The sequence below is a fragment of the Trachypithecus francoisi genome, unplaced genomic scaffold, assembly GCF_009764315.1.
Source record: "Trachypithecus francoisi isolate TF-2019V2 unplaced genomic scaffold, Tfra_2.0 Lachesis_group11, whole genome shotgun sequence".
NCBI lineage: Eukaryota > Metazoa > Chordata > Mammalia > Primates > Cercopithecidae > Trachypithecus > Trachypithecus francoisi.
The window spans coordinates 61,920,212-61,944,668 of NW_022681456.1; the positions used below are offsets into that span (position 1 = coordinate 61,920,212).

Consider the following 24,457-nt stretch of genomic DNA (forward strand, 5'->3'; position numbering starts at 1 on the left):
ATTCTCACAATTCCCTGAGGTAGATACTGTTATTATCTCCATTTTATGGATGAGGAAAGTGAGGCTCAGAGAAATTAAGCTGCTTGTCTAAAATGGATTCAGGCTTAAAACCTAGTCAGTCTAGCTGAAGACTGGCTGTAATCTTAATGGATTAGTACACACAAATTGAATGAAAAATTGTACTCCAGACTGATGGAGTAAAATTGATTTTTTCACATCCCAACTTATTTTTCACATACCAAACTAAAATAAGGCTTTTGGTGTATATATTCCTATGTAGAAAATTTCATATACAATCATATGTCATCATGGTACTAGGATATATTTGTGGATCACAAAGAGTACTTTCATCTTTATTCACTCATTTAAACTTCTCAGTAAGACTGTGAGGTTTTATCTGGCTCCTCAACAAAATAAACATGTGTTTGGGGCACCAGGAATGCAGGGCACCCACATTTTTTTAGGACTTTGAAATTTGACATTTGGGAAAAACATCAAGGTCGTGGGGAAAATGAGAATGTGTTGTATTTCTTTGAATTTGTTATGGGTAAGTGGGTTTTTTGTAAATCATGTATGAGAGGGGTACCCTGGTCTTTTCAGGGCCTTCGATATATACTTATATATCATCATGCATCTTTCTATGGGCACATGTTGTAATGTGTATATAACAGAAGTCATATTCCAGCATCCTACAACTCTGCTCTGGTCGAAAACTAAAGTTACGTAAGGACTCCACATCCTACAGAAATTCCCCAGCAGCTGAAGCCAACCATCTCCTTACAGGGCTTGGTGAGAGGCAGCACAAATTGTCCTACCACCAACAAACTCCTCCTGTACCACCTGTGCCACACGCTCCCCAGACCTCATCCACCAGTGTACTAGGGAATCAGAAATGCTCAGCATTGTGAGGAGGTCAGAGTTTGAGGGAAAGGGCAGTTTCTTTCCTCCTCCCAAAGTCAAGACAGCAGGCTGCTCCCTGAGAGCGCACCTGCGAGAAGTGGAGTAGGGCACTTTCTTTCCCAACTGGACCCTTACTGGGCAGCAGGATCCAGGCCCCCCAGGTACTGCCACCACTGCAGAGCAGGGGACTGACAGTCCCTAGGAGAGTGTCCAGAAGCCTGGGAGGATGGTATACCATGGGGAGCCTAAACATATGTCCTCTGAAATTTAAGGTTCACGTGAACGTTAAGTCTAATGCCCAGCAAAATCTAGACATTCATGTGAGACCCAATGCGGTGTGCCTGCGAGAAAGACGGTAAAGTCCCACACCATCCAGTTCTGCTCAGTTCTCAGGAGGCAGAAGATACCACAGTGGTCCCATCACCGTCATGAAGAAGCTCTGAGGGCTGCCCCAGCTATGGTATGTCACTGGCAAGGCCAAGGGAGGCAGAGCACACTTCTGCAGCTGTGGAGGTGGGGGAATGGTCTCACCCAAGAAAACTATGAATAACACCATTTCAGCAGAGAACACTCTATCAAAAAGGATTTGTCAGAACCAGGGTGAGTGTGGCCTGAGACCTACTCACCACTGACATTCCAGCAAGCATGTAAAAGGGCCGCAGCCTCCTCCCTCCCTCCTCGTAGCCCCCAACTCTAGAAGAAATAGGTCCTAGAGAAGGGAAGAAAAAGTGTCTCAGAACCAGAGAATCCCCAAAACACACATGCACATCCACACATTCACTCCAAATAACTGCGGGAGAGGGAGGATACACTTTGAATCAAGTTTGAGATTAATATGTTTTAAATGAACAAGACCAGGTCTTAAATACCCAAACGAGACTATACTAATAATTGAAAATGACAGGAAATTAGATGTTGCTAAGGAACTTGCTTCCCAGCAGGAAAACAGAATTCAACCCAATACAGTTGAAAGTAAAGAGTGGGAAAAATACAACCATTTTGTGTTGCTACAAGATGATACTCCTCAACAGACTAATTATATGTAAATATTATAATTAGATATCTAGAGAGTCTCCTGCATTTATATGGAGTTAGTTGGGATTACAGCATTCTCAACAACCACCAAAATTATAATTTACAGGTTCTTAATTTACTGCAGAAAAACAAATGGGACTTTCAATAGTTTCCATTCACTGCAGATTGTGCCCTATTGTCAAAGAATGGCAAACAAAGATTGTACAAGCATTGATGGGGAACCAGTGCTCAGTAACAACAGTACTAGAAAGAAGCTAAAATGGTCACCATGGGGATGTCAACTGGAAAATAGGGAAAACTCCCTGGTGGATGATGTTACTCAGAGATGACTAAGAACTTTCTTTGAAAATATTGAAGGCTGTGGGAGGCATCTGTCTCCCTGTATGGTTAAACCCCACTCTTCCTAGAGACAGGGAGGTGATTCTGAAAAACCAGCTTTGTGCCTACAGAGAAGAGGGAGTGGAAAATGCATAGACAAATCTAGTTGAGGGCAGGTATAGATGTAGTTATTCTGTGTGAGTCCTGAGCTTGTTAGACCAAAGTTGTTTAACAAACACTTAGAAATCCAGGGACATATACCCCACTGAGACTGAAATTGTGGAAGTTCTTTCTACAGCCAGATGAATAAGCAACAATGCTTTCATTTTATTTAACTATTGTTTGATCTTCTCCTCCATCAGGTCCAACAGCAAGCTATGTTTCTTACACATTTTTTTAAATTAGGGGAATTGGAAAATACTCAATTGTGATGCTATATCATGGCTGCCTCCTAGAGTCCTTGCTCCTAGAATTCCTAATATGAGATGCAGTTTCTCAGCTTGTGTTATCTTTAGAGGAACTTCATTGTGAGGAAGCAATTCACTTATTCACTGGAGGAAGATGTGACAGGCTGCAATTGATAGTATTTACATCAAGATGGCAAGACTGTCTGAAACACAGCACCAATTGTGTTATTTGAAAACAGCCGGATTTTCTCAGTGGCAAGGACCAAACAGAGCAGAAGATAACAGAGAATTGAGTACGGGAATGGGAAAATCTGATAGAAACAGTTAAGAATGAACTCATTTACTATTTTATTTCATTACATGTTCCTTAGGGCAGGAAATGTCTCACTTATTCAAGAGATGTTTATCTGCCTGGAATAGACTGTTGCTCTCATCTTTTCTTTCTTTCCCCACCTTTGGTGTTTCTGTCTTGATTGACATTTCTACCTGAGGGTTGCAGAAAACAAATAAGAAGAGATTAAATGCATCAACTTTGGAACTCATTAGCAATTAGCAGCTCCTCGGCACGTTCTGCACATGTATCCCAGAACTTAAAGTATAATAAAATATATATATAATTTTACTGTGTGTAAACTATACCTTAATTTCTAAAATGTAATTTATAGTGTTGAATCAATACAACCACAGAATCCTTTAAAAAAAAAAAAAAAGATTTAGACAGGGCCTTTGAAGAAAGATATGGGAACATCAAGGCTAGTGGTCTCTTGTTCCTTCTTGATTTATGAGATGCCTTTGTTGCACTCCTCAGTAAATATACCCTGAATTTGGCATAATTTCCAGAGAGTTATTTGTAATTTATCCCCTTTCCTTCCTATTCAAGAAAGCACCTAAGAATATAGAAGACTGAGGTTGATATTATTCTAATATTATTATAAGAATAACCTTATTTTTAATCTAATGTAACTTTTTAAAGGAATTCATCACACAAGATGCATTAAAGACCTAAATGTAAAACCCAACACTATAAAAACCCTAGAAGAAAACCAAAGCAGTACCATCTTGGATATAGGAACAGGCAAAGATTTCATGACAAAGACACCAAAAGTAATTGCAACAAAAGCAAAAATTGGCAAGTGGGATCTAATTAAACTTAAGTGCTTCTGTGCAGCAAAAGGAACTACCAACAGAGTAAATGGACAACCTACAGAATAGGAGAAAATATTTGCAAACTATGCATCTGACAAAGGTCTAATATCCAGCATCTATAAGGAAATTGAATCAATTTATTAAATTGGTGCAAAAGTAATTGCAGTTTCTAACACAAGAGAAAAACAACCTTATTAAAAAGTGAGCAAAGGACATGAACATTTCTCAAAAGAAGGCATACATGTGGCCAATAATCATTTGAAAAAAAACTCAACACCACTGATCATTAGAAAAATGCAAATTAAAACCACACTGAGATACCATCTCACACCAGTCAGAATGTTTATTATTTAAAAGTCAAAAAAATAACAGATGCTGGCAAGGTTGCAGAGAAAAGGAAACACTTATATACTGTTGGTGGGAGTGTAAATTAGTTCAACCACTGTGGAAAGCAATATGGCCATTCCTCAAAGAGCTAAAAGCAGAATTACCATTCAACCTAGCAATCCCATTACTGAGTATATACCCAGAGGAATATAAATCATTCTACCATCAAGACCCATGCATGGGAAAGTTCATTGCAGCACTATTTACAGTAGCAAAGACACAGAATCAACCTACACGTCCATCAGTGACAGATTGGATGAGGAAGATGTGGCACATATACATGATGGAATACTATGCAGCCATAAAAAATGAGATAATGTCTTTTGCAGGAACATGGATGGAGCTGGAGGCTATTATCCTTAGCAAACTAATGCAGGAACAGAAAACAAAATACTGCATGTTCTCACTTGTAAGTGGGAGCTAAATGATAAGAACTTATGAACACAAAGAAGGAAACCACAGACACTGGGGTCTCCTGGAGGGTGGAGGGTGAGAGGAGGGCGAGGAGCAGAAAAGGAAACTATTGGGTACTAGGCTTCACACCTGGGTGATGAAATAATATGTACAACAAAACCCCATGACACGTGTTTACCTATGTAACAAACATGTACCCCAAACCTAAACTAAAAGTAAAAAAAAAAAAAGAATTCATCATCACAAAATTTATAATTAATTGTTATCAAGCATTTGTTGCACATCTCACAACTGAGATGTCACACCAGGTGTGTAGAAATTTCATTCAGTAATTGATGACTCTCATTTTTAGCCAGTGACCATAGTGTTACCTAGTACTACATTAGTTGGTACCACCTTCATGAAATAGTATCACCTGCATCCAGGTGTCTACAGAGTACAGCCAAACACTGAATGAGTATTCAAGAAGATCGCTTATGCCTCTGAGACTGGAAAAATGTTGCCAGAATATATATATATTCTGCATCAACTAAAAATACAAAAATACTAAAAATACTAAAATTAACCAGGCATGGTGGCGTGTGCCTGTAATTCCAGCTACTAGAGAGGCCGAGGCAGGAGAATCACTTGAACCCAGGAGGTGGAGGTTGTAGTGAGCTGAGATCACACTGCTGCACCTCAGCCTGGACGACAGAGACTCCGTCTCAAAGCAAAACAACTACATACACACACACACACACACACACACACACACACACATATATATTCTGAATATTGCCAGAATACTATGTATACTAATATATAATATATAATAAGCATATATACTAATATATGTGTATATATATGCCCAGAATATTGCCAGTATGTATGTGCATGTATGTGTGTGTGTGTATATATACACACACACATATATATATACACATACACACATATATATACACACACATATATATATACACACACACATATATATATACAACACATATATATACACACACACACATATATATATACACACACCACATATATATATACACACACATATATATATCACACACACACATATATATATACACACACACACATATATATATACACACACATATATATACACAACACACATATATATACACACCACACATATATATATATACACACACATATATATATACACACACACACATATATAACACACACACACATATATATATACCACACACACACATATATATACACACACACATATATATATATACACACACACACATATATATATATACACACACACACACACACATATATATATACACACACACACATATATATATATATATAAAATCCCATTCCATTATCTTCCATTGATTTGCTTTCCCAGGTTTTGAATGAAACTAAGATATATGTGGCTGTTTGGGTACTTTGTGACTCCTGCATAAACACCAGTTGTTGATGCTTTAATTTCTCCGAAATGGTTTCTCCTTTTTGCTTTTTGGGCTTGGTGGGTTTCAAAAAGAAGTCTCAACATTTCAAATATGCTGAGATTTCTGTAAACAGAAGAATAATTTTTTAAAAATCCAAGTCACTTAATTCGATTGGTCTTGTTTTCAACCTGTGTATGGTACCACCTATGTCAAATGCAAGTTGCTAAGCAGAATTTTTTTTTCTTTTCTTTTCTTTTTTGTTGAGACAGAGTCTCATTCTGTCACCCAGTGGCATGATCTCGGCTCACTGCAACTTCCGACTCTCAGGTTCAAGCAATTCCTCTGCCTCAGCCTCCCGAGTAGCTGGGACTATAGGCACATGCCACCATTCCTGGCTAATTTTTGTATTTTTAGTAGAGACAGGGTTTCACCATATCAGCCAGTCTGGTCTTGAACTCCTGACCTCATGATCCACCCACCTCAGCTTCCCAAAGAGCTGGGATTACAGGTGTGAGCCATCGTACCTGGCCACTAAGCAGATTTTTTAAAAAAGAAAACATGTCGCCTCTTGGGCAGTACATATATATACACATACACTAATATACAGTATTAGTATATATATAATATATATGGTTATATATATTATATGTATAATATATAACATATATGGTTATATATTATATATAATATATAAAATAATCATATATATTTTATACACACACACACACACTAAATGGAGTTAATGATGAATTCTAATTAAGGTTTAACCAGAAAGCAAATGTAATTTTTATTTACTGACTTCCAAGAATTCATAAGAAAAGTCTGGGAGTCCTGCATTTGATAAAATTAGACTTCAGAATTCAGACCATAAAGGACACTCAATAAATTTATGATAAAATATTATCAGTAATGCCCAGAGGTAAAAAAGCAAAAAGTAAAATATTCATAAAATTATTCTGCTAAATGTGTCTCCCTATTAGGATACACACTTTTTGAAGGCAGAGATTTTTGTTGCTTTGTTCATTTTTGTATCCCTGCTACCCAGGGTGGAGCCTGGAATGCAGAGCTGTTCAGGCCAGGCACGGTGGCTCACATCTGTAATCCCGACACTCTAGGAGGCCAAGGCAGGTGGATCACTTGAGGTCGGGGGTTCAAGACCAGCCTGGCCAACATGGTGAAACCCCATCTCTACTAAAAATACAAAAATTAACTGGGCATGATGGCGTGTGCCTGTAATTCCAGTTACTAGAGAAGCTGAGGCAGGAGAAGCGCTTGAACCCAGGAGGCAGAAGTTGCAGTGAGCTGAGATCATGCCACTGCAGCTCAGCCTGGATGACAGAGACTCTATCTCAAAACAAAACAAAACAAAAAAATAATATTTGTTGAGTGAGAAAATCAATCAATCAGCCTAAAGCAAAACACAAATTTAAATGTTGGGGAAAAAGTAATTATGCATTGGAGTCTGGCAGATATGTATTTGTCTTGCCTCATATATTTCAATTACTATTAAAAAAGTAAAGATTCAGGATTTTAACAAACTTTCTGGTAACTTCCAATTATTCCTATGCACAATTTACATACAAGAGTTTCTTTTTTCTAATTTTCTCAATTCAGTTTTCCTGACCCTTGTCTAGACATCATTACTCAGTCACACTTGTAACCAAAATTTTCACCAGGAAAGAAAGCAGCATATGTAAACCCAAAGGGAGAGAAAAGTCCAAACTCAACTAAATACAGAGATGTTTCCTTGGCTGGACATTGTAATGAATGAACTTCAAAAGCATTTTCAAGGCTACAGGGCACAATGATTTAATATTTTTTTACAAACAAAAACTCACAAATCAGTACAGCAACTTAACAACCATCTAAATTATGCCTAAATTTCAAAACACATTCAAGTCAGCTGACATACATGGCTTGACGGGGACTCATCTGTAGAGGAGGTTAGGAGCCCCATGACTGCTAAGCCATGCCATAGAGTAAATATAAAGGCATAAACGCATTTTCAGCTAGTCCCCTAGGCCAGTCAGGTAAAGAGCATTTGCGATCACATATTTTATTTGCTTTTGCAAATGAGTTTTGCGCACATGAATTTTCGTAAATGAGTCTATGGGCCCTAAGGAACTTTCAGATGGGAGCAAACAAAAACGTTAGTTTGTTTTGTTCACATTGTTAATATTGGTGCTGCCTTTACAAGAGACATAATGAAAATAAACTACTGCACCTAGGGAGCCTCAGGGAGAACAAAGATTTAACTCCTAGAAATTATTTGTTTTTATTTGTCCTGAGCACCACAGGATAGGGCTTCCCACCATTTTCTCACCTGGCAGAAAGCCCTCTTCATATTCTAGAGAAGTGATTTTCATCTGCAAAAACTATCATGACATTAAATATCAACAGCCACAACAATGTATCTAACATCCATCAATATGTGCATGCTCAACATACACAAGGAGCTTGAGCTCAAAGAACTTGATACAGAAAAGAGCTAAAATTCCCAGTTGCCAATAGCAGCTAACAGTCTTGGGCCACTAGCATGAAGAGTCACAGAGGTAGAGTCTCTAAGAGCCACAGATTGAATCAGATACATCTTGCACCTCGTTTGAAAGGGACAGAACACAGTTAACTACTAGGCCCTGATCTTTTTCAGAGTGATAGATGAAGAAGCGTGATTATCCTACAGCTCATGGCCCTGTGCAAATTAATAATGGCATTCATTTATTCACCCACCCATTTCACTGTAACAATAACAACACTGTAATAGTTCATCAGGGATTATGTCATATAATGCTTATCTTACAGAGTCACTAAATGACTATTCATCTCCTCACTTAACTGTTGAAGAAACTGAGGCTTACAAATGTAATAATCTGTCCAAGATCAAACAGCTAGTAAGTAGAATAGTGGGGACTCAGATGTAGGAAGGCTAGCTCTAGAGACCCTACTCTTGACCAATACATATCAGTACAATGTACTGAGTACCCAATATGGACCCAGCATCAAGGTTTGGCCTCCATTTCCTCATTCAAAACTAAGGGAAGTAAGGCTTCTCACATCGTGAGGATCAAATGAGAGGTCATCTGTGAAACATCCTGGCCAGTGCCTAGGGCCTAACAGGTACTCCATATGGTTGGTTCTCTTCCTCCAGGTGTATAAAAATGAATAAAATTTCATCACTTCCCTGCAGGGTTGGGAACAGTTCTGGAGATGACAAAACAGCACTGTTCCATGTAAATCCATTCACTTCTCAAGAAGGACTTGTAGAAGTAATTCTAATCCTTCATGTTCATGAAAATCATTTTAAAGTAAAAATACTCATACCTCTTTCCCTGTGAAACACATTAGAATTTGGTGCAACTGTTGTCCTTGTCAGTAAGTGATACAGGACCATACTGCGTTAACGTTTTCCACAGCTGTGGGAGTCACACTATAATCAGACAGCATCCTACTGAGGCATTCACACACATCTAAAAAACGCACCAAGCCCAAAAAGCAAAAAGGAGAAACCTTTTCCAAATCAATTTTCCCTTTTGTCTTTCTTTGCAACTCTCAGGCTCCCTTCCTTTCAGCCATTGAGCTGCGCTTCAGGTAGAGAGAAACATTTGGCATGAAAATGATTATCCCGTAAAGCTTGAAGTCTTTTAAATCCTTATAAGAACAGTGCATTTCAAATCTGCTAAGACTTCTGTAAAGAGAAGGATAACTTTATAAAAATCCAAGTCACTTAATTCGATTGGTCTTGTTTTTGACCTGTGTGTGATATCACCTATGTCAAATGGAAGTTGCTAAGCAGATTTTTTTTAAAAAGAAAAGACGTGGCATCTTGGGCAGAGAAAGATATTTGAATTCTACAAGAGAAGCACTCTAAAAGTCCCTAATATGACCTTCCTCAGAAACTATCCTACTCATCTGGGAAATGACCCCAGTACTACAAATATTTGGTTTTGTTCTACTTTTCAATTTACCGCTTCATTTCAGAGAAATTAAAGCATCAACAACTGGTGTTTATGCAGGAGTCACAAAGTACCCAAACAGCCACATATATCTCAGTTTCATTCAAAATCTGGGAAAGCAAATCAATGGAAGATAATGGAATGGGATAAAATTAGCTCAGTCAGGGAGAAAACATATTTGCCTTCTAAGGTGCCTCTTCTCAAAAGGGCAGAGAAAGGAAAAAAATTAAAGTTTGGTTTCACATCACAGTAGAGCCTACAATTCATCAAGGTGACTATCTGCCAATGAAATTGATGAGGAAAACATCATGAAAAAGAAAAACTTGCAACCCCCCCAGTTAAGTTTTTCCCTGTTAAGAAAGCATTACCTTCACTTCCATTCTTCCTCTACCTTCTACTTGTTATGTTTCCAATTAAGATTCGCCTATCTAAAAATAGGTAATGTGGCACTCACAACTCCTGTTAGTAATGTATTCCTTTAAGCTACATTCTGAAACCAAGCAGGATCCATAAATCATGCCTCTTCTCTCATGAAATGAGAAATGCTAAGGTCAACTGAAATTTCTGGAAAGGTGGAGAGGTAGAGCCACCCCAGTTATTTTTCTGCAAGTTGCAATAATTGCAAATGCCTCTTAGGAAAAACTCAGCGTCAGTAATCCCCTAGCTCAGACACAAAGCTTAACTGTCACAGCTCCCTGCAAGCGGAAGAAACCCCAGTACGCTCAGTACTGAGCACTAGGGTGTGAGAGGCAGGGCAGCAAAACAGCTCTACTCCAAGTCTGCAGTCTACTCTTATTGGTCTCTGATCATCCATCTCTTTCTTTTTCTTTGCAGGCCTATGGCTGAGTCATCTAGTGAAAGAGGAAACTGAGAAGACCTCCTAAGAAGTGAGATACTGGCTTGGAAATCCAGTATGTTCATTCCAAGGCACATCCATTCCATATTTATGTATCTACTCAAATACCTTAAAATGCACTGCATGTTACCGAATCTCAGTCCCAAAGGGTTTTGTTTTGACATCATGTAGTACTTGGCGGTATAAGCAGGAAGAGGAGGGGTAAAAAAAGAAAATGCCCTTCTGTGCTTTGATGAGAATAGGTTAGCATAACCACCACTGCATGTAAAAGGAGAAAATTCTCTGTCTCTCTGATGGAGCTGAGAGAATATTCACAAGCTCACCCAAATTGAAGGCGCCTGCTGAGCTGGTGATTGCACTTTTCAAATATGCTAGTTCTCTTTTGGAGCTGTTTTGTTTTAGGGTCTCTGTTTAGCTGTGTACTTACACTCAGAGCAAATGAATCACAAAGGGTGCAATTTTATAAATTAAAAAAAATCAAGAAATCAATAGGCTAGCAACTAGTGAAAACCAGAGTGACACATTCCTGGCAATTAATTTTCAAGCCCAGCCCAGCTGTGTTTATTTCCATTCATTCCATGTCTCACGAGGGTCAGGCTTTGGGTAGGAGGAGAAGAGCATGGGGCCTGGGAGAGAGGGAAAAATCACCACACAGAATGGAAACGTGCTTCTGCCATGCCAGACCCTGGCAGATGTCCCCAGCAACCTGCGAGAAACAGCATGGCTTTGCAGTGTCACAGGGCTGGTTTGAGTTCTGAGTCCATAAAGTTCTAAGTGTACTGAATACTTACAAGGATTGTGCATTTCAAATACGCTGAGAATTCTGTAAGGAGAATAACTTTTACAAATGGCAAGTCACTTAGTTATGTCACTGTTATTTCCAGCTTGTGTATGAAACCACCTGTGTCAAGTGGAAGTCACTGAAGCCACTTTTTTTCTTGTTGTTCAGAAAACAAAAAAGAAAAGGGTGTGGAATTTTGAGCAGACGTTTAGATTCTACCAGCGGCATTCTTGAAACCTCTAAAAGTGACCTTACTCAGAAACTATTCTGGCCATCCAGGAAATGACCCTAGTACTATAAATATTTGCTTCAGTTCTACTCTTCAATTTACTGCTCTATTTCCGAGGAATTTGAAGCATCTATACCTGATGTTTTATGCAAGTGGCACGATCAGCTGTGTAACCTTTAGTAGGTTTCTTAACATCTCCGAAGCTCAGTTTCCTCATCTTCAGAGTGTCTACAATGATGGCACCTACCTTAAGGGCTCGTTGTGAGGTTAAATGACAGAAAATCAAGTGACACATTTAACACAGTGCAGGATCTAAGAAAAGGAACCTAATACAATCTGAAAATGTTAGCTGAGAGGTCAACATAATGAACATTTTTACCACCATGAGCCATTCAGGGATGAGTCCAACATAGCCCTGTTGCGAGCTTATCCTCCAACCTTATTCTGGCTGAGACACATTGACCTGAGAAGGCCTTTGAGGGGGCAATTTTTCAGATTAAAGAAGCAAACTATATGCATGATTTATGTGAAGCTGGAAGGTCCCCTCTCACACAAACACAACTATTTTTTTTTTTTTTTTTTTTTTTTTTTTTTTTTTTTTTTTTTGAGACGGAGTCTCGCTCTGTCGCCCAGGCTGGAGTGCAGTGGCCGGATCTCAGCTCACTGCAAGCTCCGCCTCCCGGGTTTACGCCATTCTCCTGCCTCAACCTCCCGAGTAGCTGGGACTACAGGCGCCCGCCACCACGCCCGGCTAGTTTTTTGTATTTTTTAGTAGAGACGGGGTTTCACTGTGTTAGCCAGGATGGTCTCGATCTCCTGACCTCGTGATCCGCCCGTCTCGGCCTCCCAGAGTGCTGGGATTACAGGCTTGAGCCACCGCGCCCGGCCAACTATTTTTTTAAAAGTTCCTTTAACCCAGCCCATCGTGGAGCCTGAAATTCCTTAATTCAATTACTCCTTAAGATCCTTTAGAGTCTGGTGCGGTGGCTTACAACTATAATCCCAGCACTTTGGGAGGCTGAGGCAGGAGGATTGCTTGAGGCCAGAGTTCAAGACCAGCCTGGACAACATAGTGAGACCATTGTCTCTACAAAATATGAAAAATTAGCCAGATATGGTAGAACACACCTGTAGTCCCAGCAACTCAAGAGGCTGAGGTGGGAGGATCACTTGAGCCTGGGAGGTGGAGGCTGCAGTGACCCATGATCATGACACTGTGCTCCAGCCTGGGTGACCAGAGCGAGACCCTGTCTCACACACACACACACACACACAATCCTTTACTCATTTTAAATGAGCCTAACAATTGATTATATGAAATTGAGGAACAATTAGCTATTAACCACATGATACTAATAATCATATCTGTCATAGATTTAACATCTACTTGTGCCAGTCAGCATTCTGGGTCCTGTAATCATTGCTAACCCTCCCAATCATGCAAAGTAGAGGTTGTGCCCATTTTAAGATGAGGGCATGAGAATTAGAGCAACTAGGTCACCGCCCATGACCATAGAGCTTTTAAGTGGTAGAGTGGGAATTCAAACCTAATTCTGTCTAGCTCCAAAGCCTATACATTATGCCACATCTTGTGCTATACCGTGCTACCTCCTCTTTCATAGGGATTAGTTGTGCAGAGAGCACATTAGCACCCACTGTGGGAGAGCAGTTAAAAATATCATAAAGAAATGAAATGGGGCCAGCCACAGTGGTTCACACCTGTAATCCTAGCACTTTGGGAGGCCAAGGCAGACAGATTGCTTGAGCCCAAGAGTCTGAGACCAGCCTGGGCAACATGGGGAAACCCCATATCTACAAAAGATACAAAAATTAGCCAGGCATGCACGTTGTGCACCTGTGGTGCCAGCTACTCAGGAGGTTGAGGCAGGAGGATCAGCTAAGCCCGGTAGGTCAAGGTTGCAGTGAGCTAAAATCACACCACCGCACTCCAGCTCAAGCAACAGAGTGCAGAGTGAGACCTTGTTTCAGATAAAGGAAGGAAGGAGGGAATGAAGGAAAGAAGGAAGGGAGGGAGAAAGGGAGGGAAATGGAGCCAGTTAAATGAATGTGGTACCCATCCTCCAAGATGGTCTTCAGTGAACCCCGACTCCTGATATTCATGCCCATGTGTAATCCCTTCCCACAATGTGGCACAGTTGATCTATGAAATTAACAGATACAGCAAGAGTGATGGTGTGTCACTTCCAATGCTAGGTTATAAAAGGCATTATAGATTTTGCCTTGCTCTCTCTCTTGGATCATGTGATTTGGGAGAAGCCAGCTACAATATCTTGAAGATATTCAGACTGCCTGGTAGAGAGGCCATGTTGCTAAAAACTGAGGCCTCCTGCAAACAGCCCTGTGAGTAACCATATTGGAAGCAGGTCCTCTGGCCCCAGTCAAGCCTTCGGATGATTGCTTCCCTGGTCAACAGTTTGCTTTATGAGAGACCCTAATCTAGAACCCTCCAGCTAGGCTGTTCACAAATTCTTGACACTCAGAAATTATGTGAGATAATAAATGTTTGTTGTTTTACGGTGCTAAATTTGGGGATTATTTTTTATGTAGCAATAACTAATATAGTGTAAAAATCAGACAGAAGTCAGGATTGTACAAAAGACTTGGCCAAGGGGAGTGGAGACGGCTGGCAACCAAAGGGTAATAACATGATTTGGAGCATGAGGACAGACAAAAAGAAGAGATCATTTGAAGTGAGAAAATAACAATAGTATCAAATACTTATATAGCACGTGTAGTGTTCTAAGTTTTGTTACTATATTCACTCATGTAATCCACGTAACAATCCTGTAAAGTAGTACTAGAGTTATCCCCATTTTACAGATAAGGAAACTGAGGTACAGAAGATTTAAACAATTTGCCCAGGTCACTCAGTTAGTAAATGGTCAAGCTGGGATTCACCCCAGCAGTGCAGCTCCAACTTCTGACACATAACAACTTCACACACTGCCTCTCAGATCTAAAAAAAATTAGGAAATGCAGCCAAGACCTTTATGTTGTCAGGGGTCTGAGTAAACCCCATGCCTTTGGTCTATAGTGTTTGATTCTTGTTTTAATAAGGATAATAAAGTACATTGTATAGCAATGCCTCACTTACTTCACTTAATCCTTTAAAAAAAACTCCCAGGAGAGGCAGAAGAGATATTTTAATCTCCACTTTACAGAGGAGAAAAACTGAGGCTGAGTAATGTTAAGGGATGATTTGAATCCCTGAATTTGAAATCAAATGAGTTTTCTTGGCAAATTAAGGAATTTTCCAGCTGTAATTTAGGTTAGAGTTGGAAATTCTGACATGCTGAAACTCTCTTGTTTACCGTACCTATTGACAGTTGTAGTTGCCTGTTTACATTTCAGATTCCATGGATAAAAATAAATAAATCAAAGAGGAAGTAGCCCCGTGAGAAGAACATGAGGTTCATGTGCTACCTTACTTTCAACCAGGAGTAAGTACATTCATAATAAAACACAATCACAATAATATTCAAAATCAATTTAAGCAAACAAGAGTGGCATAATTAAAGTTAGAGCTCAGGGCCTCTTTCCAAAAGAATAAGATGGATTGAAATAACTACCACCATCCCCACGAAAAATATAATTAAATTAAATATGCATGTGTATCGTTGAGGAATAATCATTGTAACAGCCCCCAAAAGAAAAATGTGTTTATTTCCAGTCAATTGAAAAAAATGTATCACTGATTGTTCCCCCAACAATATAGTAATTGTGAAGTCCACAGAAATGCAGCAAAGTTAATGCTGAGGTTCAAATATGAAGGCACCAAAGACAGAAAACTGGACAGTTTCAGACAAACCTAACAGCTACAACATCGCACTCACAATTTCCTCTTCCTTCACATGCCATCTGCCCCCCACGCACTTCCATATCCTCTGAACTGCAAGTCTATATGCACATCACATTATCTAATCATGGAGTACTTTTTTCCTGTTTATACTAGAATTTATTTTATTTGGGCGGGGGAGGAGAGGCGTGATCTGCGTGTTAGACATTCTCTCACAGATGATTTTAGAAACAGTGTCCTCTTGATCCAGGGCGTTCATTCTCAGATCTATGAAGAATGATATTTGCACTAATGAATGTTTCCTGTGCTATTATTGGTGAGGCAATTAGGCCTTCCCACACTCATGTCTGCAGGCGGCTGTGGGCCTCTGGGTAATCAATCATGTTTCTCGAGAGCACTGTCAATCAGAAGCTCGCCTGAGTGGCATCTATTGACAGTTCTCAGCATGCTGGTGCTTTCCCGTTCCCTCTCCTCTTTCGGGCTCATGGTAATACAGACTTTGAGCCTGCTGTTTCTTCATCATAGAGTGGAATTTTTTCATTTTTCTCTGCTTGTGTTTATTCTTCCCCCCTGCTTTATCCTTTCAAGAATATCACAGAAAATATAGTATTCAGCACGAATCCCCCAGAGGGCTTCTTGGCTGTGGTTTCAATATATATTATTCTGTATTTCATTTCTTTCCCTTCTCCTTACCTTTAGACACCTCAAACTACAGCCTGTCAACCCCTATTACAACCCCAAAATATCCATACTCCATCTTTCTCTGCATTTCTGACCACATGTTCGACTTCTTCTCATTGTCCAGAAAGTCTTAACTAATTATCAGCAGGGAAGGGAATCAAATTGTTCTCCCTGTCAGCATGGTCCCTAATTTTATCACCAAACTATATTTGTGAGGACCACATATGCCGGATTTTTCAAAACGACCCCAACCTCAAATGATCTATTTCTTGGACAAAGTGGTTCTAAATGTCAGTTTGGAAAATCAGGTTGTTGCACACTTAAATGAGATTATTTGAAGTAATTATGGTATTCACATCATTCTCCTTCATGTACTCAGAAAACCATCAGCACTAGAAAAAGACCTATTTCAATTAGAAACTGCATCCCTGTTTCCTGTAAACTGAAGGGAAATCTTACCTGCTACACGGCAGGCTGGAGACAACTGCGAAGGCCCACTTGGAATTTGTTAGTGTCTGTGCCCCACCCCTGCCAGCACCACAGCAGGCACATGAGCCCACAAGTGACACACAGGACTGTCTCTCTCTTATCCATCCTCAAACTCATACTCAGAGAAACCTTAGCAATGACGGCATACAGGGCATTAAGGAATGATCCTTGGCTCTACTTCCCACAAGTCCTGGGTTCGTGCTTTCCTGATTTAACTACCTTTGGTAGGCACCTTCCTTGGTCCATCCACTCGCAAGAAGTACTGGCAATCTGTTATCAGTATTTTGGCAGCTTCCCATGTGCAGGAAAAAAAAAAAAAAAAAAAGCAGGGAAAAGGGGGTGGGGAGGAATATGACTGCTTTTTATGAAATCTCTCTGTAAAGAGGAATGTAGGTCAACACAAAATGCTTCTGTATATGCAACAGCCCTTCAATGGGAAACTAAACAGTTTCTTCCAAGAATGTTTTGAGCTACGTTATTTGATAAAATGGCACATAAACAATGGTATCAACATCACTAAAGAAGAAAACAGTAGGTCCACTGGAAATGGAAGACAGCCTGTGGAAAAGGTTGGGGGAGGTGTGTTAAACTTAATAATGTAAGTGACATTTATAATCATTGGTCATGTGTTGGGCTCTGTGTGAGGCACAGCACATGCATTCTCTGTTTTAGTGCTTACTACAACCCTTTGAAATGGGTCCTATTGTTGGGCACACTTCCCAGATGAAGCAGCCATGGCACAATGCGGTTGCACACCCAGCTCGGAGCAGTGGAGTGCATACAAGCCCAGACTGTCGGAGGCCAATGCCCCAGTTTTTAAGCCTGCTGTTATCCTGTCTAGTCAGTCTGGGCTCAGCACCATCCAGGGGAGAGGGCTATAATGTCCTGGATTCTAAACTCTCTTAGGTAAATATCCTTTGCTTTGACTCTGCATCCACCAAGTAGCCTAAGGTTATAATCTGCCCTCCTCTGCTATCATGACTATAAGGATGGTTTTGTGAGTCCTTTGAGGGTTGTTTCTCACTATAAAATGATGAATTGGCCATTTCCTGGCTCTCTTGGCCTCCTGAACATTCAGTTACCAAGAGTCAAGCCCCTTGAACCTTAGTACTCCCCAGCCCTCCAAACTGGGTCCAGATCCTGGAATGCCCCAGCTCCATCCAGCCCTCTTTTATATAAATGTCCATCAATTTCTCCAACTTCTATTTTTTTCCTACAGATATCACACCTTCATTTTGCTCTTTAGCTATGCAAAGGTGGCAAATGCAAAATCTTGTTAACCCTTTGAGGACCTCGCTCTACATCATTTTGACCATATGCTCATTTTCTGTCCTCTCCATATAAATATGTTTTCTTTAAAACCAAATCACTCCTCATTATCAAAGTTCCATGAAACTAGTTGACTCATATATTCTACTTGTATCACCACAACATCAGCTTGCCTTTGTTTAGCTTTTGAATTCTATCAAGAAGAAATAAGTAACACTTGAGCTAGTCCCTTAGTCTTGGCTCACTGCAACCTCCGCCTCCCAGGTTCAAGCGATTCTCCTGCCTCAGCCTCCCGAGTAGCTGGGATTACATGCAATTGCCACCACGCCTGGTTAATTTTGTATTTTCAGTAGAGACAGGTTTTCTCCATGTTGGTCAGGCTGGTGTGGAACTCCTGACCTCAGGTGATCTGCCTGCCTCAGCCTCCCAAAGTACTGGGATTACAGGCATAAGTCACCGCACCCAGCTGAAATCATGTCATTTTATACACACACACACATATACACACACATATATAAAACATATAGCATCCACATATGAAATACATTTTCTGGCCAAGCACAGTGACTCACACCTATAATCCCAATAGTTTGGGAGGCCAAGGCAGGAGGATCACTTGAGCCCAGGAGTTTGAGAACAGTCAGGGCAACACAGCAAAACCCTGTCAAAAATACAAAAAGTAAATTTAAAAAATTAGTTGGGCATGGTGGCACACACCTGTAGTCCCAGCTACTCAGGAGGCAGACTGAGTGACAAAGCGATCTACTTTATCTAAGGGAAAAGGCTCTGCCAGGCATTGAGCTTCTACCATGTTCTGGCAGGTCATGCTAGAAAGAAACTGCCCTGCCCACACCCCCTCTAAGGATCCACCTATACAGTCATGACCTGATTCCCCAGAAGAAGCCTGTGGACCAGGGGGAGCCAATCATAAGGCTCACAGCCATTATCAGGGCCTGAGGTGAAAACGTGAGCTCAGCTGGTCAGAGTCCTCTCTTGGCAATTTAATCAGGAAACACTGGGAGATGGGGCTAGAGGGGTGGTGGTACTGAGGGTAAGAAGGGAGCCTGAGTTTGGGCTTGGGCTAGGGCAAGTGCATGATGATATTGCAAGGTATGGAAAGTCACAGTAGAGAGGGGAAGGAAGGTGCTTAGAACAGAGGAGATAAGAATAGGCACATGTGAAATGGCATGTGCCATGTGGTCCTGGTTTTTAAGAATATGGTTTTCCTAAATGTGGTGGAGAAAGGATGAAGGATGCCTGGGACTTGGGAGGATGAAGGGAAGAGCACCTAAGCATTAAAGGAAGCTAGGGATGCCCAGTGAGAGGTGGGATGAAGAATCTTCTCATCTGTCTTAAGCACCTGTGTGTCAAATTCCTTTTTATAAATAAAGCCCATACTGAGACCCTCTATAATGTACATAATGTCCTAAACTTTCACCAATGACAAATTTTCCTCTCAGGACAGTAAGTTTCACACCTATTCTCAATTGGGGTAGGATGAATCTTTCCCTTACGAGGTATGGATTTACATTTTGTTCTGATGACAAGTTTCCTGTAGCTGATCACATACCAGACAGAGGAAAGAGAGCATTGTGATGATCTACGAGTTATACTAGCGTGAGTAGAACAAACACAGGCCTAACCACCACTGCATTTTTCTAAACGTGGCCTACAGTCAACATACAACATCACAAACACATCCTGTCACTGCCACATAGCATCATGTACTATGCACAGTTCTCACCCTGAAAAGTGAGGTCCTCCTCTTCCATCCCAACCCTGGTCTGGGAATGAGTGTGAAACTCCTTCATAACCCCTGCATTTTACAGGAAATTTTCCTCTCCATGTAAAGCAAACACATGTCTTTTCTATTACGACTCCTTAAATGAGCCCTTTCACCATTCTTGCTGAATCCTCTACTTTCATTGGGGAAGCAGGAGATTGAAGGGGGTTACTGAAAAGTCAAGGCTAAAGTAAAATTAAAATGAAAACACAGTTTCTGAGACCTGCAGAGTGCACAGAAATGGTCTTTGTCTTGGTGGAGCTGGGAACACAATGGTGTAAATGTAGCTCTTGGCATGTGGCCCGCAGGTCTCATTATTTTACAATTATACCCAGATGTCAAACATCAATGTTGGCATTTAGAGCCTACAGAGTTGGTGAGTGTTTAAAATGGTTCACGCCTGCCTTCTGCAAAAGTTAAAGTGAAGAGATGACAGGTTTGTTTAACCCAGCATGTGTTTTTCCTAACTAGCCAGTGACAAGCAAGAGTTATACAGGTACTTACTATTTATAACCCATGGCCACATCCACAAAATACTTTCTTCTCTGTCGATAGACATTGTCCTTAAATCCCTTAAACACAAAAGAGATTAAGTTATTTAACAAAGTGCTGAAAATTAGCTGCAGAAGACCTAAAAGAAAATCACTGTGGTGTTTATTCAGTGTTCAATTCATATGTAAATCTTATCCTAGGATGGCCATCTTGATGACACACTCAGAAACAAATTGGGCTTACAGTAAAACCTCATTAAATTGGGGCTGTACTAATTTAGGATGTGTGGCAATTCAGGCTAAAGTTTACCTTTCCACTAAGTAAGCAGAATGACTTAGTTGAGCAAGTTGATATTGTGAACAATACCTTTAGGTTTTCAAATATCATTTGCATGTAATTGATCTTAATCACAAATTAATCCTATCCTATTCCTTAAAACAGATCCCTTTAACATGATTATTCAGTAACTTAACCTAATTTTAATTGCTTTGTATAAATAACTAATAAATGTGACATTTATTATAAATTCTATCATTTAGAATAATCAACACATTCCCAAATCAGTATGAATTAAAGAAGTTTTGCTGTATTTTATGACTACGGCCACATAATGCAAAATCGATTTTAGGGAATTCATGCACAGGATAGCAGCCTAGCACCATTCCACTCTGACTTCTTACAATTCTAGTTAGCCTTAGCCAACTTCAAGATTTTTATCCATCATCATCCACTTGGGAAATTAAACATTATGTCTGTCATTTTTCAGTCAAGTGAAATCCTTCAGAGAGGACTTCCTGGTTTACTCAAAAATCTCTCCTCTTGTCAACAGACTTTCCATTTTCCTTTCCTTGAAGCACTTTCAGACAATCAATTCTTTCCAGGGTTTTTTCTTCCAGCTGTTGGAAGCTCAGAAGGAATTGTTGCAATTTGACTCCTACCTCTACAGCCCTGCAAACTGGAAGGATAAACAGGAAGCAAGGGCTTACTAAGAATGGAGGCCAGGCAAGGAGACAAGCCACTGGGATCATGGCATTCGAGAGTGAAAGAACAGGGTGAGGCCCACAAAGGCCTAGACTACCTCTGCTGAACCTAAGACAGTTCTGCAAGATGGGCTGCCCAAGGGGAGCCTCAAACTCATTAGCAAATTGCCCCTTGCTTGCCTGGCTGAAGAGAACTGGCCTCGAGGCTAGAAATCTTCACAGGACTATCTGCTGGACAGAAATGAAGAACTTCCATTGTCAACAACCTTTCTTTCAGGAATGACAAGAGAATTACTAAGAGGAGGAGACAGAAGATGCCCTGAGACGGCCTTAACATCATGTAGAAATGAAGTATCCTCTGTCCAAGAAACTAGCACTTTCTTTTACTGTGAATTGGGAGTTTTTAAACTGGGGTTCATAGACAGGCTTGTGAAGTCCTAAAATGTCTATATAAAAAATTTTACAAAATAGTTACCACTGTCCTTGAAGTTTGGGTATTTGGTAAAAATAATAATAATAATAAAATAAATAGTTACCACGTTCACAAATAGATCTGTGCCCTTTAAAAAAGGAGTCTCCGGCTGTAGAGGGTAGATGCAGTCATGCTAGAAAGTACTTGTTTCAACACTCACTAGTAAAACTACTTGAGATGGTAAAACCAAAGAATTCCAAGCACCTTTATTATTCAAAAAGAAAACAGGCCATGACAGAAGGAAAAGAGTCCTGTGAAAAGCATAGCATCTGTTCCCCGGTTCCTGCCAGACTGGACACCATGGTAACAACATCATAATCTGCTGGGCCTCCTGAAGAATCTCAACTGCCTCTCTTCTGCAAACACCTGCACCTTTTCCAAGCATGCAAGAGAGTGATTTACTCATCATGCCTCATTAGCTTAGTGTGGCAGTGATTACGCAAATGTTGTGGGCGATCCAGAACTTCCTGGATTGAACCATGTACTGGCAAAGTAAAACAGGGACGCTAGCTGCACTAGTAGTGACAGAGAAACAGCATTCCTTGGCCATCCATTCTGAACTGAAGCCAGGGATAAGGTTACTGGATAAAATACAGGGCACTCAGTTAAATTTGAATTTCAGATAAACAACAAATAATCTTTTTAGTATAAATATGTTCCAAGTATTGCATGGGACATACTTATACCCCAAAACTATTCCTTATTTATCTGAAACTCAAATTTAACTGGGCATCCTAGATATTTATTTGCTCAATCTGGCAACCCTAGAACCTAGAGAGAACCCACCCTCCCTCTCTCAATTTAAATCAAAGGAAATTGAAGACCCAGCCTGAACTCCAAAGTGCTCAGCTAAATTTCTGTTGACACTCAAGTAGCTATCCCAAATAGGTCAACCGCATTAGAATATTAGAATCACCTGGGAGCTTTAAAAAATACATCAAACCTGGCCACATTCCCAGAGGCCCTGACATCAGTACTTTTTAATTCTCCACACGTGATTTGAATGGAAAGCTAAGGATGAGACTCACCGAGCTAGAACATTAATTAAGACGTTAGTTCTCAAACTTTAGATCTCATCAGGGTCTCCTGCAGATACTTTTAAATGCAGATCCCTGGGCCATCCCTGAAAGTTCTGACTCAGTAGGCTTCAGATGAGCATCAAGATATTGTACTTTTAACACCTTATGAGTGAACCTTGAACCCCACTTCAAAAGACCTTCCCAGTCTAGATGCTGGCTCCTCAAAATGTGGTCCCCAGGCTCTCTGGTGCAAGCCTTATCTGGGAGATCACCAGAAATACAGAATCCCAGGCCCTACAGAATCATTGTCTGATTTAAAAATGATCTCGGGAAAAAATTTTTGCAATCTACTCATCTGACAAAGGGCTAATATCCAGAACCTATAAAGAACTCAAACAAATTTACAAGAAAAAAACAAACAACCCCATCAAAAAGTGGGCAAAGGATATGAACAGACATTTCTCAAAAGAAGACATGCATACAGCCAACAGACACATGAAAAAATGCTCATCATCACTGGCCATCAGAGAAATGCAAATCAAAACCACAATGAGATACCATCTCACACCAGTTAGAATGGCAATCATTAAGAAGTCAGGAAACAACAGGTGCTGGACAGGATGTGGAGAAATAGGAACACTTTTACACTGTTGGTGGGATTGTAAACTAGTTCAACCATTATGGAAAACAGTATAGCGATTCCTCAAGGATCTAGAACTAGAAATTCCATATGACCCAGCCATCCCACTACTGGGGATATACCCAAAGGATTATAAATTATGCTGCTATAAAGACACATGCACACAGATGTTTATTACAGCACTATTCACAATAGCAAAGATTTGGAATCAACCCAAATGTCCATCAGTGACAGACTGGATTAAGAAAATGTGTCAGGCCGGGCGCGGTGGCTCAAGCCTGTAATCCCAGCACTTTGGGAGGCCGAGACGGGCGGATCACGAGGTCAGGAGATCGAGACCATCCTGGCTAATATGGTGAAACCCCGTCTCTACTAAAAAATACAAAAAACTAGCCGGGTGAGGTTGCGGGCGCCTGTAGTCCCAGCTACTGGGGAGGCTGAGGCAGGAGAATGGCGTAAACCCGGGAGGCGGAGCTTGCAGTGAGCTGAGATCCGGCCACTGCACTCCAGCCTGGGCGACAGAGCCAGACTCCGTCTCAAAAAAAAAAAAAAAAAAAAAAAAAGAAAATGTGGCACATATACACCATGGAATACTATGCAGCCATAAAAAAGGATGAGTTTGTGTCCTTTGTAGGGACATGGATGCAGCTGGAAACCATCATTCTCAGCAAACTATCACAAGAACAGAAAACCAAACACCGCATGTTCTCACTCATAGGTGGGAATTGAACAATGAGATCACTTGGACTCGGGAAGGGGAACATCACACACCAGGGTCTATTATGGGGAGGGGGGAGGGGAGAGGGATGGTATTGGGAGTTGTACCTGATGTAAATGACAAGTTGATGGGTGCTGACGAGTTGATGGGTGCAGCACACCAACATGACACAGGTATACATATGTAACAAACCTGCATGTTGTGCACATGTACCCTAGAACTTAAAGTATAATAATAATAATTTAAAAAAATG

At 40.5% G+C, this 24,457-nt stretch overlaps 1 protein-coding gene across 1 annotated transcript in view; it reads right to left on the reverse strand.

The window, feature by feature from the left end:
• The window catches only part of TPH2 (tryptophan hydroxylase 2), a 97,356-nt gene that overhangs the window by 64,600 nt on the left and 8,299 nt on the right, over positions 1-24,457 (reverse strand). Inside the window, exon 5 of the mRNA XM_033221252.1 lies at positions 20,388-20,455. Coding sequence (XP_033077143.1) covers positions 20,388-20,455 — 68 coding nt within the window. The remainder of the gene's footprint in view (positions 1-20,387; positions 20,456-24,457) is intronic.